Source organism: Ambystoma mexicanum, chromosome 11 (genome assembly GCF_040938575.1).
Source record: "Ambystoma mexicanum isolate Mex_15411 chromosome 11, UKY_AmexF1_1, whole genome shotgun sequence".
Lineage (NCBI taxonomy): Eukaryota > Metazoa > Chordata > Amphibia > Caudata > Ambystomatidae > Ambystoma > Ambystoma mexicanum.
The window spans coordinates 1,102,447,800-1,102,464,033 of NC_090934.1; the positions used below are offsets into that span (position 1 = coordinate 1,102,447,800).

Sequence of the window (16,234 nt, forward strand, 5' to 3'; positions counted from 1 at the left end):
ATCCAGTCCGGAGTCTTCTTCCCTTGAGCCTGGTGGGGATAACCAGTTCACCTTCAGCCAGCGATCTTCGCCGTGGTCGAAATCGTTGCACACTTCTGTAGTGGTCCGGATAGCCACCTGCTGAGCCTGTTTTTAAGGAGCACACCTTTTCGTTGTCGCTGCTGCCGGCTTCAGCCCTGTGTGGTGCAGACGTCGTCCTCCACGACGAAGCTCCAGGAATCATGGGTCTGCGGGAAACCAACAGGAACAACTGCCAGGGCACCAGCTGCATCGTTGGAATAAGGTACTGTGTTCTATTCGAGGAAACTGGGTGAATCCCTTTTTCTTCATCTTCAAGGCTCGTCCTTGTCTTCTCTCCTCATAACTTTTGCTTCCGAACATTGACAATATCCAAGTACTTTTTGGCTACACTGAATCATGAACTGTCCAACGGTGTGATCTTCGGCACAGGTCTCCGGCGTCACCTAAGCCTGACTCCGACCCTTTGACTTTTGAACTCCTCTACGGTGGCCCCTTTGACTTGCAGCTCCTCTCGATCTACTAAAGGATGAGTAATATCGAAAGGAACCTCCCCTCCATTGCTGTCCCCTAGGACTAAAAGGCGGAGGTTGGCGAACTGCAGTGCTCAACTACTTCGCTGCAGCTTTGGAGGTCTGCAACCTCTCAAGGCTTTCGTCAGCCTTGCTGCCAAAAAGATGTTCATCATCAAAGGGCATGTTGAGGAGCCGGCTTTGCACATCAGGAGCAAACCCTAACTTCCGCAACCACGCAAATCTGTGTATTACGGTGCTCGCCGCCATGGACCGGCTGACGCAATCTGCCATGTCCAGACCTGACCGAACGGATTCACACATGGCATCCTTGCCATCCTGAACAAGAGCAAGAAAGCCATCCTGTTCCTCCCCTTCAGGAATACATTCAGCCGCCAAAGAGACACAGTTCCACAGAGTATGAGTGAAACGTGCTAAAGCACACATGGAGTTGGCTGCCTGTAAAGCCATACCCCCTGAAGAAAACACTTTCTTCGCCCAGCCTCCCTATCAGGAGGGATGGTGGGGTACAACGCCTGTTTTGCCGGGGCCGTAGCCGCCTCTACCACCAAACTCTCTGGTGTGGGGTGCGTAGTCAAGTAGCTGTGGTCACTACTGGCTGGACGATATTTCTTCGGCGAGGACTTGCTCACTGCCGGGAGACTCTCCAGTGCAGTCCAAGCCGCTGCCACCCTTCTCTGCAAGGCCATATGGAATGGCAGTACTGGGTCAGTTAGTGGACCTTGGTTAAAGATATCCATCAGGTCATCCTGCAGAAAATCCACTGGTGGCGCAGACCACCCCAAGTATTCTGTTACCCTCGACATAAGGCACAAGTACGAGGACTCGGCGTGGGTGCCAGGCTCAGGCTTACTGAAGTCCACCTCCGGAGAGGTGTCCAAACCACTGGCGTCGTGCAACGACTGACGCATGTCTTCAAGCTGGCTATGACCAGACAAAATCTCGTCAGGTACCTCAGCAGGAATAAAACCTCCTTCCTCAGACCCTTCCTCCACCTCAGAAATATAATCAATACATTGGAATGGGGGCCCAGAAAAAGGGACAAAGACCTTTATAGACTTGGCCAGAGCATTTCTAGGGGGATCCGCCGTGCCACGGGGAACCTCCAACAAAGCAGCCTCGAAAAGCGTTGGGGGCGCCGATGGAATCGGCGTTGAGGTCGTGCGTGCCGCCGACGGCTTCGACACAGTCCTCGAGGGCGGAGCCCCGAGCGTGTCCTTCGACAACCTGGACGCCGATGGCGTCGACGGCTTCCACAGAGACGGAGCCTCGAGAGAGTCCCTCGACAACCTTGGCGCCGATGTCTTCTTCGAAAACCGCACAGGCTCCGACGGTCTCGAGGGCGTTGAGGACAGGGACCTGGAGCGAGCATGTCTAGAGCGATCCGCCTTGTCCGAACGAGACCTCGAAGGTGCTCGATGATCACGCCGACCACCTGAGCCCGAAGATGTGCGTGTGGTGGCTCTAGCACGTTCACGGCTGGCGTCCTTCGACGGCGCGGACGGAAAAGAGCCCTGCGACTGAAAAATCGCCATCATCTCCTGCCGAAATGAATCCCATTCCGCAGGAGTGGAATGCTTGTTGGGACAAGCGACCCGGTGATGGGCGGAGTCCTCGGACGAGGTCGGGGAAGGCGACCGGTGATGGCGCTTCCGTGAGTGGCTCGAATAGGCAGAGGAATGGCGGGACCTACTCCGGGACCGAGACCCCCCCAGACCGACGACGCGGAAAGTCGCCCTTCGAAACTTCAGTCGAAAGCCCAGCGGATCTCGACTTCCGAGGCTTGGCCACCTTACCAACAGAAAGCTTCTTATTACGATCCCGCAAGGCCTTCGACGTAAGCGACTGGCAGGCTACACAATCATCTGTGTCGTGGCCCTCACCGAGGCACCAGAGGCAGGCGTCATGCGAGTCAGTCAACGAGATCTTGGACCCGCAATCCCGATACTTCTTAAAACCCGGCCGCGGGGTGGAAGAAGCCGAAGACGACATGCTTCACAACGAACAGGTTCGAAGAACCGAAAGAACAGAACTCAGAAGAACCGAGGGGTGCCGAGATCTCCGAAGCAAACACGTTCGCGGAAAAAACAGAACTGAGGCTACAGGCGCTGTGCGTCCTACTTATAACAGTGATGTTGGCTCGACGGAGGCCCTCGAGGACAGCGTATTAACGTCATCGACGCAGGAGTGAAACATTTTCCGAAGCAGCACAGCTGTGGTGATTACCTGTCATAGATATGGAATACGTCGGAGGACCCAATCCCCTTCGAAGAATGGCTACTTGAATCCTTACTTCTCTCAGATGAAGCCAAGCTGGGACCTAAAGGTCAACTAGCAGATCCGAATTTCATGAGTACGGCATGTCCTGGTCTAATAGGTGGTTACTGGGCTTGTCTCAGGATAGCTCAGGGGAAACCTGCTCGCCTTGGAAGAAAGATGACACGGAGCAACACAGGTTCGATCCCCGGGTCTGCGCTTAGAAACCTCTGGGTATTAAGCACATTATAAATAACCAATCATATCATAAATACAGATCTATGTGATTTCATTGCAAAATTTCAAATTAGAAAAAAACAAATTCAAACTGCACGATGCAGTGAAATCACGCATATCAGATGCATTCACCTACCCCAGCCCCCACCCACCCCCCCCCCTACTTACCCATCTCCCTGCGATGCCAGTTCCCTTCACTTACGTGGTTGGGAATCAGTGCTGTAGGGTCTGTTTTTTTGGGTTTCCAGCTTTATGTACACGAAACGTGGTACACTCCTGCAACCCCTGTTACCATTGTAGCAAACAAGGGCAGGGGACACCGCCACAACCCCTGCTGCCCTTGTTCACTACAATGGTACCGTATGGTATTTCTGTACTGAATTTTCGGCTGTATGAAATTTTCATACAGGCAAAATTCGATCAAACCATATGTTTTTTTTTCTCTATAATTTTGGGTAATACCCTAAATATTTGCCAGTCTTTCACTTGGCAAATAATTTTGGGTCCTCATGGTTACCAGAGAGGAAGAACAACGTTTTTTTCGATCATCCTTTCATTTTTGTATGCACCACATTTGGGACAAAATTTAAAAAGTGGAGCCAACAAACCCCCAAGAAAAATGTATTAAAGTACTCTACCAACCTTTCCAAAATTCAGAGAAAATTATTATCCACAAAAAAAATTTCTTTCCAGCAAAAGAATGGCTAACAACAAGCAAAAAAAGAGCATCATCACTTTTTAGGATGATCAGAGAATACAAATGAGGATCTGAGTTAACTGCATGGCATTATGGGCGCTATCTGGGCGAGTTTCAAGCACTGAGTTTAGGAATATGTTGCAAATAAAAAAAAAAATCAAAACTTAAATATTTATTTTTTCCAAGATATTACATTTAGTTTTAAAAGTGTTCCTGGACTGGTAGGAATACCCCAGCGGTTATGAATTTTGATCAAGATTCCATGGTAGTTAACTTACTATCTATTAGGGGGATGACATGACTAACAAAACTTTATTGAACATTTAATTTCCAATACTGCAAATGATATAATGTAAACAAAAACAGGAAACACATACCCCTTTTTCTGTGAGATGATGTTGCATCGATGTCAACATTTCGTCTTCCACTCTACCAAGAAATAAAGGATTATGAAAGCCACACTTGGCTAAAGAGGCACATTTTTATTTTGCATTCATTTGAGAAAATAGAATGCAAAAATACATCAGACTACACATTTAGGCTCAGCTCGGGTCAATAATTTCTATATATGAAACATTTCTGACAACCGGGCGTTTGCATATTTTAGAGATTTTCTAACGAAAATCAAATTATCTCATCTTGCCCAGATGTGAACAATTACTGGTGCAGGCTCAGGATTGTCAAGAAAAATGTAATGACTAATGGCACACATGACACATCCAATTTAAAGGCGGTTATCAGAATGCTTTTGCTAGATACTGCATTTAAGAGTATTAGGAAGATCAATCTACACCTAGGCCGAAGGGCTTCTCTGAATATGCTTTATTCCCCCAGAGGTAGACATAATAAGTCTATAGTCTCAAGAAGGGAGAATGGTGGAGGAAACTAACAGAGTAACATACAACAATAGACAATAAGGGAATAGTCAAAACGTATATGCATTGAAAGAACAAGTTACTTACTTACCTGGTAACATTCTTTCGATGGGATGTTCTTCTGACGTATTCCACATCTATGACAGTAATCACCACAGCTGTGCTGCCTCGGAATTTTTTTCGGCGTAGGCGTCCTGCTTCGATGACATCGATACGCTGCCCTCAAGGGCCTCGGTCGAGGGTCGACGTCACCGGATGTTGTATCTAGGACGCACGGCGCCCGTAACCCCAGTTGTAGTTTATTCTAGAACGTGTTGCACCTATATCCTGCCAGTATGATTGCAGAAAGCCTTGCGGAAAAGTAAGCTGCAATTGTAACAGAAATTCTGTAGAAGGGCAGGCTGGGAGTGTGCGATGTGAAATACGTCGGAGGAACATCCCATCGAAAGAACGTTACCAGGTAAGAAAGTAACTTGTTCTTCGAGGGGATTGTGACCTCCGATGTATTCCACATCTATGACAGACTCCCAAAGCAGTACCAACGTCGGGAGGTGGGAAAAATAATTTTGAATTTTAGAATGCCCAATCAAATTGCAGAATAAAGGACTGCCTTACCAAAGGCCAAATCTTGCCCACGGAGTCCAGGGAATAATGTTTTACAAAAGTATGGACAGAGGCCCATGTGGCTGCTTCACAAATATTATGAATGGGAACACCCCTCTGCAGAGCACTAGAGGCAGCCCACACCCCTAGTAGAATGAGCCCGTAAGCCTACTGGAGTGTCCTTACCCGCCAAATGGTAACATTCATAGATCGTCAAAATGATCCATCTGGACATGGTCTGCTTGGAAACAGCTTCACCTAAACTTGTTCCAGCGTATCCCACAAATAGCTGATCGTCCACTCTGACCCGGGACATCCGTGAGAGATAGAAGCTCAAAGCTCTCCTAGGATCCAACCTATGGAGCCTCTCCCTTTTCCTCACCAAGATGCGGAGGAGGACAGAACGCCAGAAGAATTACCTTCTGGCTCAAATAAAATTCCGACACAACCTTCGGAAGAAAAGAAGGACGAACCCTAAGGACAACCCTGTCCTTATGGAACACCGTGAAAGGTGCCTTGGCGGAAAGTGCTTGCAACTTACTCACTCTACGGGCGGAAGTAACCGCAACTAAAAATACAGTCTTAAATGTCAACAGTCTCAATGGACAAGAATGTAAGGGCTCCAACGGAGCTCCCATAAGGAATTTTAGAACCAAGTTCAAATCCCATCGCCAAATGGTAACATTCATAGATCGTCAAAATGATCCATCTGGACATGGTCTGCTTGGAAACAGCTTCACCTAAACTCGTTCCAGCGTATCCCACAAATAGCTGATCATCCACTCTGACCCGGGACATCCGTGCGAGATAGAAGCATCTGGAAAGGCGACGGTGGAAATACATTAGTCAGCCCTTTTAGAAACTGCGAAATCAAAAGGAATCTTAAAATAAGAACACTCCTCAGACGAGCACTTAAATATTGACAGCGCCGACAGTTAACCCTTAATGGTACCCACTTGCAGGCCCTTGTGCGCTAACTAAAGCAAAAAAGACAGAGCCCAAGGAATGGAACATTGGAAAGGATCCACATTCTGTACCCTGCACCAGTCACAGAACTTTCTCCAACTGCAACGGTACAGGGATTTTGTTGCGGGCCTTCTGGCCGAAAGCAACACCTCCTTCACGTCTTCAGGGAGGTCCCAATCCTTATACCTCAACCTTTCAGATACCAAGCATGAAGGCTGAGAGACTTGACCTGTGGATGGAGAACCCGACCCGTCTCCCCTGAGAGCAGATCGTCTCGATAGGGAAGACGGCGTGGAGGGCAGATGGACATGTCGAGAAGGTCCGGGTACCACGCTCTCCTGGCCCATGACGGAGCAATGAGGATCATTCGGGAACCAAACCTCCGTAACCTCCGCAACACTTGCGGACTGACGGGGACTGGAGGAAACGTGTACAGCAGTGGGAAGGACCACTCCACTACAAACGCGTCCCCTAAGGCTCCTCTTCGAGGAAATTCCCGTGAGCAGAATCTTTCGCACTTCCGGTTGACACTGGTGGCGAAGAGATCCACTTGTGGAGTCCCCCAAAGGGCGAAGATCTCCAAGAGAACTTCCTGAGCCAGCTCCCACTCGTGAGAGACTATGCTCTGCCTGCTCAGAGCGTCCGCCGCCGCGATTTTCGTCGCCGGCCAGATCGAAATGTCCTGCTGGATGGCCCAGAACCAGAGCTTCATCGCCTCTCTGCACAGTGGGAATGACCCTGCCCCCCCTTTTTTTGTTGAGGTAGTGCATGGCCACTGTATTGTCCGTCATAAATCAGGAAATTCTTCCCCCACACAGACGGCAGAAAAGCCTTCAGGGCTAGCCTCACGGCCTTCAGCTCCAACAGATTGATGTGGAGTCTGGACTCCGACGGAGAACAACGACTGCTGACAGTCCACTCGTTGGCATGAGCTCCCCATCCTGTGAGGGATGCGTCCGTCACGATCGTCACCTCTGGCCAGGGTAGCCAAAATGTTGCTCCTTTCATCAGATTGCCTTTGTCGGCCCACCACTGAAGATCCTGGGCAACCGAGGGGGGCACCTGAATGGGACCCGACATCCTGCCGGAGGACTGAGACCACTGCATCTTGAGAGCCCACTGCAGAGATCTCATCCGCAGCCTGGCCTCCGGCACCAATAGAATTCAGGATGCCATGAGGCCGAGCAACCTCAAGAACTCGAACGCCAGGAGACTCTGGGCATGTTGAAACTTCTCCACCATCTGCAGAATGTGATGAGCCCTCACCTGGGGAGGCTAACACTGCCCCAGGGAAGTGTCGAGCACTGCTCCGATGTACTGGAGCTGCTGGGTAGGTGTCAATTGAGACTTCAAGTTGAGGGAGAAGCCCAGCTTGTGAAGGGAGTGGCAGGTGACGGACAGATGATCCAGGACTTGCTGGCAGAGTGCGCCGTGATCAACCTATCGTCCAGGTAGAGGAAGACGTGAATCCCGCCTTTCCTGAGATACCCTGCCACCACCACCATTAGCTTGGTGAAGACCCTCGGGGCGGAGGTCAATATGAACGGCAGGACCCGAAACTGGAAATGCGAGTCACCAACAGCGAACCTCAGGTACTTCGTGTGCTTGGGAAGAATCGGCACATGAAAGTAAGCATCCTAGAGGTTGAGAGACACCAACCAATCCTGAAGTTGAAGGGCCTGGAGGACTTGAGAGAGAGTACCCATCTTGAACTTGTCCTTCCTGAGGAGCTTGATCAAACCGTGCAAGTCCATGATGGGTCTCAATCCCCTGTCTTTTTTCGGGATCAAAAAATATGGGGAATACCATCCCTTGTTTCTCTCCGCTACAGGCACCAGTTCTATGGCGCCTTTCTCCAGCAGAGCTAGGATTTCCTGCGCAAGGAGCGGATCCGGATGCTTCAAAGAGAGTTCCCCGGTGAATTGTCGTGAGGCCTCTGCCGGAAAAGAAGACCGTAGCCGTGGGCTACGATCTCCAGAACCCACACATCTGAAGTAATGGCACCCCATGCTACAAGATGCTGCGCCAGCCCTCCCCCAACCGGCAAACCATGGGCCATGGCCTCATGACTGAGCAGAAGCGGCTGCAGCAGTGCCTGAAGGCAAGGAGGCAACTTTCCGAGCAGCTTTGGCACCTCGAGTACCTTCTTTTCCACCTCTGGTACTCCTACGTTGGCCCCTTTGACTGGCAGCTCCCCTCGATCTACCAAAGGAAGAGTAGTATCGGAAGGAACCTCCCTCCTTTGCTGTCCCCTAGGACGAAAAGGCAGAGGTTGACGTACTGCAGCGCTCAACGACTTTGCTGCAGCTTTGGAGGTCTGCAACCTCTCAAGGCTCTCGTCAGCCTTGCTGCCAAAAAGATGGACACCATCAAAGGGCATGTTGAGGAGCCGGGACTGCACATTAGGAGCAAACCCCGACTTCCGCAACCATGCAAACCTGTGCATCACGGTGCTAGCTGCCATGGACCGGCTGACACAGTCTGCCACGTCCAGACCCGACTGAACGGATTCACACATGGCATCCTTGCCATCCTGCATGAGGGCTAGAAAGCCATCCCGTTCCTCCCCTTCGGGAATATGTTCAGCCGCCAAAGATACACAATTCCACAGAGTGTGAGTGAATCTTGCTAAGGCACAAACGGAGTTGGCTGCCTTTAAAGCCATACCCGCAGATCAAAATACTTTCTTCGCCCAGCCATTAAAGCGCTTGTCGTCCCTATCCGAAGGGATGGTAGGGTCGTAGCCGCCTGCACCACCAAACTCTCCGGAGTGGGGTGCGTAGACAAGTAGCAGGGGTCACCACTGGCTGGACGGTATTTTTTCGGAAGCAACTTAACCACTGCCAGGAGACTCTCCGGAGCATGGATAGTAATATGGTTACCAACCAGGTGGCTCAGAGGGGTGGTACAGGATGCCCGTTTGGGGGCCGCCTAACAATGGTTATATCTTCTGACAAAGTGAAGGTGGTGCAGATGGACAAGAACTTTCCGGGCATCTTACTTACCCATGAAGAAATGATAAGGGATGGGTTAATCCACCTCTTGATTGTTGACATATACTGGCACAAGAATGTACTAGAGTTTACTTTATTTCTGGAACATCTTGTGAGCACCATTAATGACTGGTGTGGCTTATATGGTGGTGGCCACGTAATCTTGGCAGAGGACTTAAACTCGGATTGTATTTCACATTTTGGTTCGGGGGTAGTATGCAGGGAAGTCATTGGGTGGTCACATCTGCAACCCATGAGGTGTCCCTTGCTACCCCTAACAAACCCCCCAGGTACCCCTCCTATTTATTTAAATGGGAGCTCTTACGCTGCAGCCAGCGCCATGTGGCTATTTAGTTCTGGAGTGACAGCCTTTCTTGATCTGGCATCTTAATAAAAAAAATTAAAAAAAAAAATTAAAAAACAACACAGGGTGTTCCACAAGTGTAAAACTTTGAGCAGTGACCCTAAATGAGCAAGAATGGGAATAGCAAATCATTTGCCTTTCTGGTATGCTATACAATAATTGCTAGACACAAAGGTTTATTTCAGGCACACTTCAGGGGGTGAGTCACTGATTTAGTCTGTTCTTAAACACCTCAAATTCACAATGCAGATAAAAACGTGTGAAAGCATTTATAGCAGAATAAGCATCCATTTCGGACTATGTATTTTGCTTTTCGCAAGTTCAAGTTATATCATGTTTTTTTCTGCCATTGCCTCGGTTACGGTCATCACAAGACATTCCATCTCAGTCACTTGTCAAAATCCTTGCGCCTAAAAGCTTGTGTACAGTGCAGAAATGTTGGCCCACAGCACATAAGGTGGCCCTTGATTACATTGTGCTACAATGCCTTGTTGCAATGCGTCTATCCTTCATATCTCCATGGCATCCTGTTCAGGAGGTTTGTTTGCATGTATGAGGTAATGAGTGCCCAGAGTACAGGATTTTCCTGCGCTACCCTAAATTCTTCAATACACAGTTGTGGCCAACTTTGCACCTGACCTGCAAATGAACTGGCCTGCTGTTAAATCTCAGTTACCAGTTTAATAGTACCCACTACATAGTGTAATTTACTTTCTGACTTTGAGAACATTGACATTTAATTGCTCATTTTACTATAGCCGGTAAAATAGCTCAGTCGGTTGAGTGCGTGTGCGTGTGCGCGTGTGTGTGTGTGTGTGTGTGTGTGTGTGTGTGTGTGTGTGTGTGTGTGTGTGTTATGCAGGTGCGAATCCCGGAAAGGCCAACTCAGCCTTTCACCCTTCTGAGGTTGGTAAATGAGTACCAATGCAGTTTGTATGATATTGTGTGTATACTTGTTCTATATAAAGCACTTAAGCGTAAGTGCTATATCATAACACATTATCATTTGGCCTTGGACGTCTGCATTCACAGTAATTTGGTAATATGGGCCTATACACGGATTAACAATGCATATGGTGATTCATTCTTGTATGAAATGTATATCACATTACAGTGATATTGTTACAATATTTTTCTTTAGTGTACTTAGAAACAATGCTATGTGATGCCACTTCCTCGCTTCCCACGATGTCCCTTTGGGGTGGGGTCAAATTTCATCCCTTCCTGTGATGTCATCAGAGTTCAAGGGTCATGCGGAGGTATTTTGGTGAAATTATGTTGCTGGTAGTATGGGGAGGGAGGACCCATATCCCTAAATAATCTAGAGGCCATCACTGGCTGAAGTTCTGGAGGACTGGTTTGCATCCATGGAACAGGGGTGCAGATGGCTTAGGGGAGACATCCCTCATAATTATACCGGGTCCAATGGGAGCTCCCACTCAACTATAGATTACATCTTTACCACAGATTGGCTTGTAGAAAGGCGAGAGTCACTAACGATTCAAGGGACACCCCACAGTGATCACGCTAGGTTGACTGCTCTGTTTACTTGTCACAATCTACTGAGAGGTGTGTAGTGAATCTGGTTGTCAATCCAGCTGGTACGCACGTGTATCTTGGAACCAGGGACTGGCTATGCGAGTCAATAAGTCCCTGACAGAGGTCCTGGAAACTACGGAGTGGAAACTGTGGGATTTTAGTCCGGCTAACTGAAAGTGATTGGTACCTGCACTTCTCTGACCTTTATGCACAGCCCAGTAAATCTATTATGTTCACATTACCTGATGAAGAGGAAATGATGGATGTAGCAGCATTTAATTAGAACAGGATACTTGATGTCCTTAAAAGTATTCGTTTCAGTGCTCCGGGTCCCCATCGATTATCAAATTACGCATTTAAGGCAGATCCTACGGCATGGGCAAAGGTTCTGAATGTGTGCTGTTAAAGAACATGGTGACCCAGGACAAGTTTCCAACCTCTTGGTCTAGGGCAATAATAGTTCCCCATCTTTAAACAAGGTCTGAAAACAGGTCCCCTAAATTATCGGCCAGTAGCCCTCCTTGATGTGGACAGTAAGTGATGGCATCCATCATGCTGTTCCATCAGGAGGAGTGGATGGTATCAGCCGGTAGGCTGACTGAATGGCAAATGGGATTTCGTCAGAACTTGGGAATCAGTCTTAACAGGAGAACTGTTAAACTTGTCCAACACCTAGCTTGGGATGGGAAAGAAAACAGTTTTCATAGCCTCCATAGCTTTAACCGCTGCATTCAACGTGGTGGCTCGCCAACTTGTGTGGCCTAAGCTGCACCAATGGGGGGTGGTTGCGTGTCTATTAAGACTTTTGATTGGCCTCCACACGCAGTCTAAAATTCAGGAACGGTTGAACTGTGGAGGGGTTTTGTCATGCTGTAAATCCACAGGTAGGGGAGCCAAGCTGGGTTGCATTTTTCAACCCTGCCTGTTCAACCTTTACTTGTCGGATATTGGCGAGCATTTCAAATCTGACGTATTTGTGCCTCCTGCAACTGATCAATGGAGGCTGTATTGGTCGTCGAATGCAGATGACTCATCTTTGATGTTACCACGGTGGGATCACAAAGGTTGCTGAACTCATTTGTTGCCTATTGTAAATATTTTTTTTTAACATTAACCCCACTAAAACAAAGATCCTCCAGTGCTCTAGGGGTAGAAGTAAAGCTAATTACAAATGGAATACTGGGAGTGAGGCCATTCTGAGTGTGGACTCCCTGGTATATTTGGGCTTTATCCTCAGCGCAACCTCAGGTCGAACCAAGCTGAAAGTTTGGGTAAGTAATCGAATCCTCTATTTAAAACATCAATTGATGAGGGTGGATAGCCAATATGGTAGCTACACTCTAAAATCAGCCCTTACATATTATGAAGGGAAATTAGCTACCAAAATGACATACAGGATAGAAGAACAAGTTACTTACCAACTTTAACGTTCTTTCGATTGGATGTTCCTCCCACGTATTCCTCATCTTAGATATATCCTTACCTTTAGGTTTCGCCTCGGAAATGTTTTCTCTTTCTCCAGCAGAGGGCGCTCCACTCGAGGTCGCAGTGTCGATGTCCCGCGGCGGCATCCGTCGAGTATCGACGTCATCCCTCGTATAAGAGCCTCGAGCGCGCCTGTTGGCCTCAGTTCTGTTTTTTCGTATAATATAGTCCATGGATCTTACTTCATTTAAGGTATGCCTCTTTTGACCCAAGCCCTAAAAGAGTTTAGAGTGTAATACACGTAAACTGTACTGTGGGGTTAGGATGGGAGGGTCGATGAATACGTGGGAGGAACATCCAATCGAAAGAAGGTTACAGTTGGTAAGTAACTTGTTCTTCGAATGGATTGTGTCCTCCCACGTATTCCTCATCTTAGATAGACTCCCAAAGCAGTTTTGTCTCAGAGCTGGGAGTACAGTATCCTTTTTTATTAATCATGTACAGAATGGAGTACAGATTTTGCAAACAGACCTCCTTGAGAAGAAGTCGAGTCCAATGCATAATGTTTTATAAAGGTGTGCATAGATGACCATGTGGCTGCTGCACAAATATCTTGCACAGGGACACCCCTTTTTAATGCTGTAGAAGTTGCCATGCCCTGGGTCGAATGAGCTCTTAGTCCATCAGGTGGTTATTTTCCTACCAATCTATAACATTCTGTTATGGCTAAGGTTTTCCATCTGGATAAAGTTTGTTTTGTTACCGGAAGGCCCAGTTTACATCCAGTGTATCCCAGGAAAAGTTGATCACACTGGCGAATCTTTGCAAATCTAGAGATGTAAAAACTAAGAGCTCTCCTGGGATCTAGTCTATGAAGACTTTCCTCTTCCTTGCTTGTATGAGGGGGAGGATAAAACGTAGGCTAAGTTATCTTTTGTGACAGATGAAAATCCGAAACAATTTTTGGCAGAAAAGAAGGTTTAACCCTACGAACTACTTTGTCCGTATAAAAGATGATGTGAGGAGGTCCGCTCGAAAGCGCCTGCAACTCACTTACCCTGCGGGCTGATGTCAATGCTACAAGAAGTATTGTTTTAAACGTAAGGAGCCTTAGTGGGCAAGAATGTAAAGGCTCAAATGGAATACATGTGAGAAATTTTAAAACTATATTTAGATCCCACACCGGAACCTGGAAAGGTACTGGGGGAAAGACATTATTTAAACCTTTTAGGAATTGAATTAACAAGGGTATTTTAAAGTAAGATTCTTCTTCAGAAGAACGCTTAAAGATGGATAGCGCTGCTAAATATTCCTTTATTGTCCCAGCCTGGAGCCCCAGATTGGCCAAATGTAAGAGAAAAGATAAAATGGTGGGGATATTACACTGAAAAGGGTCCACATTCTTTTCTCTGCACAAGCTGCTGAACATGTGCCAACAACACCGATACAGAGACTTAGTTACTGGCCTTCTGGCCGAAAGCAAAATCTCCATCACGTCATCCGGAAGGTCCCAATCCTTGTATCTCAGCCTTTCAGAAGCCATGCGTGAAGGTTGAGTGTGTTGACCTCCGGATGGAGAACATGACCTTCCTGTCGTGAGAGAAGATCCTCTCTTCTTGGAAGACGTATTGGAGGGCAGATGGACATGTCGAGAAGGTCCGGGTACTACGTTCTCCTGGCCCAATCCGGAGCAATTAGGATCATGATTTTCACGAACTTTCTCAACCTCCCGATTACTTGAGGGATCACAGTGATTGGAGGAAACGCGTACAGTAGTTGGAACTCCCATTCCACCACAAACACGTCCCCCAGAGCTCCTCTCGGGGGAAATTCCCTTGAGCGGTACAGTTCGCACTTCCGGTTGACCCCTGTAGCGAACAGATCTACTTGAGGGGTTCCCCAAAGGGCAAAGATCTCTTGAATGACTTTCTGAGCTATCTCCCACTCGTGAGAGACTGTGCTCTGCCTGCTCAGAGCGTCCGCTGTTGTGTTCGCTCTCCGGCTAGATGAATTGCAGATAGAGAGATCCCTTCTCGTATTGCCCAGAACCAGAGTTGCATCGCCTCTCTGCACAACGGTAGTGACCCTACTCCTCCTCTCTTGTTGAGGTAGTACATGGCCACTGTAGAACATTCTTTCCCCGTACAGAGGGCATAAAGGCCTCCAGCGCTAGTCTGATTGCCCTCAACTCCAGAAGATTGATATGTAGTTTGGATTCCGATGGAGACAAACGTCCGCTGATTGTCAGGTCGTTGATGTGGGCTCCCCACCCCGTGAGTGAGGCGTCCGTCACTACTGTTATCTCCGGCTCTGGTTGCCAAAAAGATTCTCCTCTGATGTCTGCAAGCCCACCATTGTAGATCCTGTGCTACTTGGGCTGCGACCTGCAGTAGATCTGAAATTTCCACTGAGAACTGGGACCATTGAGTTCTGAGAGCCCATTGAAGAGATCTCATTCTCAATCTGGCTTCTGGCACCAGGAAAATGCAGGATGCCATCAGACCGAGCAACCTGAGAAAATTGAAGGCCGGAAGATGCTGGGCATTCTGAAACTTTGTCACCATCTGCAGAATGTGGTGAGCTCTCTCTTCGGGAGGCGAGGCTTTGCCCGAATAGGTATTCAGGACTGCTCCTATAAATTGGAGCTTCTGTGATGGTATCATGTTTGATTTTTTTTAAATTCAGAGAAAAACCTAGTTTGTGAAGGAAGTGACAAGTCTTGGACAGGTATTCCAGGGCTTGTTCTGGAGAACGTGCTCTGATCATCCAATCGTCCAGATAGGGGTAGACATGAATCCCCCCCTCTTCTGATACTCGCTGTCACCACCGCCATCAACTTGGTGAAAACTCTTGGGGCGGAGGTCAACCCGAATGGCAGAACTCGAAACTGATAGAATTGCCAATCGCGAACCTCAGGTACTTTCTGTGCTCGAGATGGATTGGCACATGAAAGTAAGCATCATGAAGGTCCAATGATACCAACCAGTCCTGTAGTTGGAGAGCCTGAAAGATCTGAGAAAGTGTGACCATCTTGAATTTGTCCTTCCTTAGGAACTTGTTCAAGTTTCTCAAGTCCAAGATGGGTCTCAGTCCTCCGTCTTTCTTTGGAATAAGGAAGTATGGGGAATACCAACCCTTATTCCTCTATGCTACAGGTACATGTTCTATTGCACCTTTCTGTAGCAGGGCGCTGAAGTCTTAATCACTTCCTTCGATATCGCCGAAGGAACTTTCGACGATCTCAACGTAATCGTTGAGGAAGCCGTGGAAACCGTCGAAGGAACCTTCGTGGTCTTCGAGCGCGAGCGCGACATAGCTTCCTTCGAGTGAGTTGTCGACTCGAGGAGCATCGAAGTCTTCAACAGCTTCCATGTCGACTTCGATGGTGTATGATCTTTCAACGCCATTTTGTTTCCCTCTGCCTTCGATTGATGCACCGAAAGATCTGTCTTACGAGGTGATCGAGAAGAATCTCTCGATGACATTATCGACGTCTTTTTTTGAGACTTTCTTGTTTTGGACCTTCCTCTGGCATCTTTTTTCGTGAGCAGGAGCATGTCTTTAGCTATTTTTGAGGGGGTCTGGGCCGCATTCTCAAAAATTTTTAACATGGATACTCGAAAGGCTTCCCATTTTCTAGGAGAGTCATGTTTGGATGGGCATGTTATAACCTCTTCCGAAGATGTCAGAGGATGAAGGCGATCAATGCCGTCTTTTCTTCGCCTTCT

At 47.9% G+C, this 16,234-nt stretch overlaps 1 protein-coding gene across 10 annotated transcripts in view; it reads right to left on the reverse strand.

The window, feature by feature from the left end:
• The window catches only part of HERC1 (HECT and RLD domain containing E3 ubiquitin protein ligase family member 1), a 3,379,312-nt gene that overhangs the window by 2,386,544 nt on the left and 976,534 nt on the right, over window positions 1-16,234 (reverse strand). For all 10 annotated transcript variants that reach the window (XM_069624399.1, XM_069624403.1, XM_069624396.1 and 7 more), the window contains exon 25: window positions 4,119-4,170. In XM_069624399.1, coding sequence (XP_069480500.1) covers window positions 4,119-4,170 — 52 coding nt within the window. The remainder of the gene's footprint in view (window positions 1-4,118; window positions 4,171-16,234) is intronic.